This window comes from Myotis davidii, unplaced genomic scaffold (genome assembly GCF_000327345.1).
Source record: "Myotis davidii unplaced genomic scaffold, ASM32734v1 scaffold96, whole genome shotgun sequence".
NCBI classification, from domain to species: domain Eukaryota; kingdom Metazoa; phylum Chordata; class Mammalia; order Chiroptera; family Vespertilionidae; genus Myotis; species Myotis davidii.
Genome location: NW_006289416.1, coordinates 5,282,556 through 5,285,702, shown reverse-complemented (window position 1 = coordinate 5,285,702; position 3,147 = coordinate 5,282,556). Strand labels below are relative to the sequence as shown.

General features: G+C 40.3%; 1 protein-coding gene across 1 annotated transcript in view; it reads right to left on the bottom strand.

The window, feature by feature from the left end:
• The window catches only part of SNRPD1 (small nuclear ribonucleoprotein D1 polypeptide), a 10,599-nt gene extending 7,452 nt beyond the window's left edge, over window positions 1-3,147 (bottom strand). The window contains exon 1 of the mRNA XM_006761883.2: window positions 2,995-3,147. Within this exon, the coding sequence (XP_006761946.1) occupies window positions 2,995-3,008 (14 nt within the window). The 5' untranslated portion in view covers window positions 3,009-3,147. The remainder of the gene's footprint in view (window positions 1-2,994) is intronic.

The window sequence follows — 3,147 nt, the reverse complement described above, 5'->3', positions numbered from 1 at the left end:
AAGTGTGTAAAAAATGTGAATAGATAATTCACAAAAGGAATATAAATTTCCCATATTTATGAAAAGATATTCAACCTCACAAGTAATTGAAGAAAGCAGATTGCTTTTTTTTCCCTATCAGATTCACACACACACACACAAATTTAAAAGATTGGTGACAAAAAAAGCAATCTGCTTTCTTCAATTACTTGTGAGGTTGAATATCTTTTCATAAATATGGGAAATTTATATTCCTTTTGTGAATTATCTATTCACATTATTCACACACTTTCAATTAGGTTAAATTTTTCTGTTATTTTCTACCAGTTTGCCACAGCCATTCAAGTTAGTTTGTGGTTTTCTTTAGTCATACAATATTTCCCCCCCATTTTATATTGCTAAATTTGTGACTCCTTCCTAGGTATGTAATTTGTTTAGGAAAATGTTTTCCATCCCAAAATTGTCTCTTATTTTCATCCAATTTTGTATTTAGTACACTTCATCTATTTTTTTGTTCTCCCCCAACTTTTATTATGAAATATGGCAGAAGAAAAGTTGAAGGGTTGACAAATTATTGAAATGTTGCCATTTGTGTGTCTCCCTCCTATACACAAAACTTACACTTTCACCAAATCCTCTGAAAATAAATCACAGGCACTTCAACATGCATTTTCTAATGAGAACATTCTCCCACACAATCACATCTAGAAAAGTGAACAATAATCCCACAATACGAATTTAATATAAAGTTCACATTCAAAATTTCTTATACATGTAGGATTACCTTTTTTCTCCCCTACTAAACTGCTGTTGAGGGGTACAACTTATATTTAATCTAACCCTGATTGTAATAGGCACTGAGTAACAGTTGGCTGAATGTTTCAATAATTAAAAGGAAGCCAGCCTTAAAGTACCACTTTTTTTAGTGGTACAGCCATCAAAAAAGGGGAAATCACTTGGTCTGGGATAATTTTGTTTCTATATTCGAAGACACAGAATAGGATTGAATACAGTCGTTAAAATTTACAAGAAAATTGTCACCACACGGAAATCTTTAAATGAGACAAACTAATTTCAAAGACTATTACATACTACACTTGATCTTAGCCAAAAGACCGAGAAGCGATCAAAGACTATTACATAAAACTTAGACTATTAGGTATTGAGAAAATACAAAAATATACTTTTTTCTAATTAAAAGTAGCTTTTTTACGAAAAACTATTTTAAATATTATTACGTGCAATAAACATTACTTCAAGAAAAAATTTTTAAATATAATATTACCCAGACTGTACCAACATAGTATACTACAAAAGTTGTAGGAAATATTAAAAATCTGCAAACAAAAATGTATTTTAAATCCCGAGACCTTTCTTTTTTGTTTTTGTTGATCCCCACCCAAGGATATTTTCCCATTGGTTTTTTAGAGAGTGGAAGGGGGGGGAGAGACTCAAAGAGAAACACTGATGGGAGACAGACACACATTGATCGTCTCCCCGACCAGGGAGAGCTATGTGCCCTTGACCTGAATCCAACAGGGACCCTTCAGGACGTGGGCAGATGCTCTATCCACTGAGCCAAACCCACGAGGGCTCTGAGGCCTTTTCATCCAAAGTTATAGTTCAAATAATGAACTAAAAGTTAACCTTAAATGCTTTCTCTACGAACTCCACCCTGAAGAGTGTGAAAGGTCATTTCAAACACACTAAAAATTATCTACTAGTCTGCCTTCCCCACAAAACAGAAAAGTCCAACAAAGGAGGGACTCTACTTTAAAAAAAAAAGAAAGAAAGAAAGAAAGAAAAGAAAAAGAAATCCAAGCCCAGGCCGGGGAGTTCAGTTGGTTAGAGCGTTGTCCGCATGTGCCAAAGATTCGGGTTCCATCCCGTCAGGGCACAAAAATCCAAAAATCAACCATGAGTTTATAAATAAGTGGAACAACTATTTCTCTCTCTCATCTATAAACAAACAAACAAATCCATTACCAGTGCACAATTTCACAGGTGCCCCATACTAACAATTCTTAACTCAATAAACAGGCAATACACTAGCTAAATATGTATAACTCCCGGCTTGATTATTAGAGAAACCTGGAGCCTCTCAGCTTCAAGAAAAAAAACACCAACAGCAAATCCATTTGCAGATAGTGTAAAATTAGTAGGTTCAACCAAACAAGTTTAAGAAATAAAACGGAAAAAATAGCGATTCTCCGTGTAGTCAATCACAAATACCGAAAGTGATTCTGTCCCAAGTTGGGAAATTTTTCCTAAATCAAAGGCCTACTGTATTTGTTTTTACTGATTTTAGAGAAAGAAGCATCCATCGGTTCCGTCCCCAGCGGGGATCGAACCCGCCACCTTTTGGTGAACAAGACGACGCTCCAACCTCATTGGCCAGGGCTCAAAGGCCTACTCTACTCTAAAGGGGAATGTAAGTTGAATAATCTTAAATCTAGAGAGCATCAAAAAACTAAAAAAAAAAAAAAAAAAAAAGCCAGAAGTCCATCCCGATTTAAAACATTTCGAAAACTGGCTTATTTCCCAGGCAAACCCCCGCAGGTTGTAAGCACTCTTTTTAATTTAAACCATTTATGCAGGAGGTGCAGCTTTTGTCCCTTCCACGTTCTCAGGGAGCGTGCCGATTCCTCAGGCCGAGGTGGGCGCCAGAAGTCATCTACGCTAGAAACTCGGTACGTAACCGAAAGCGAGGCCTTGTAAGCCTGAGCTGCCCCATTACGGCCTCAAACACTGGGTGAGAAGAAAGGGCTCGGTCTTCACGTCCACCTCTTGGAAGACACGAGGAATCCCCGCGCCACGCAGCCTGAAAGGCCAGGCCTCAGCGCCGGCGACGGCGCGGCCAAGATCGGGCGGGAGCGGCGGACGCCGGAGGCCGTTACAGGCCGCGCACGCGGCTTTCGCGCCTCTTGCGCCTCCGGCAAGTGGGGCGGCCCAGGCTCCCGCTTCCGGCCCAAACCGTTCCTGCACGGCCCCCACCCTGTTTGGTCACCTACTCACCTCACGAGCTTCATCCTGAAGAAGATTTCAAGATTTCTGTCCGAGAGGGCACAAAAACGGACAACTTCGACCACCGGAACGGAGTATGAATGGCCGGAAACGCCTCCTCCCGGGCCGCCGACGTAAAGAGCGCGCGGAGCGCTGCGAACGCAC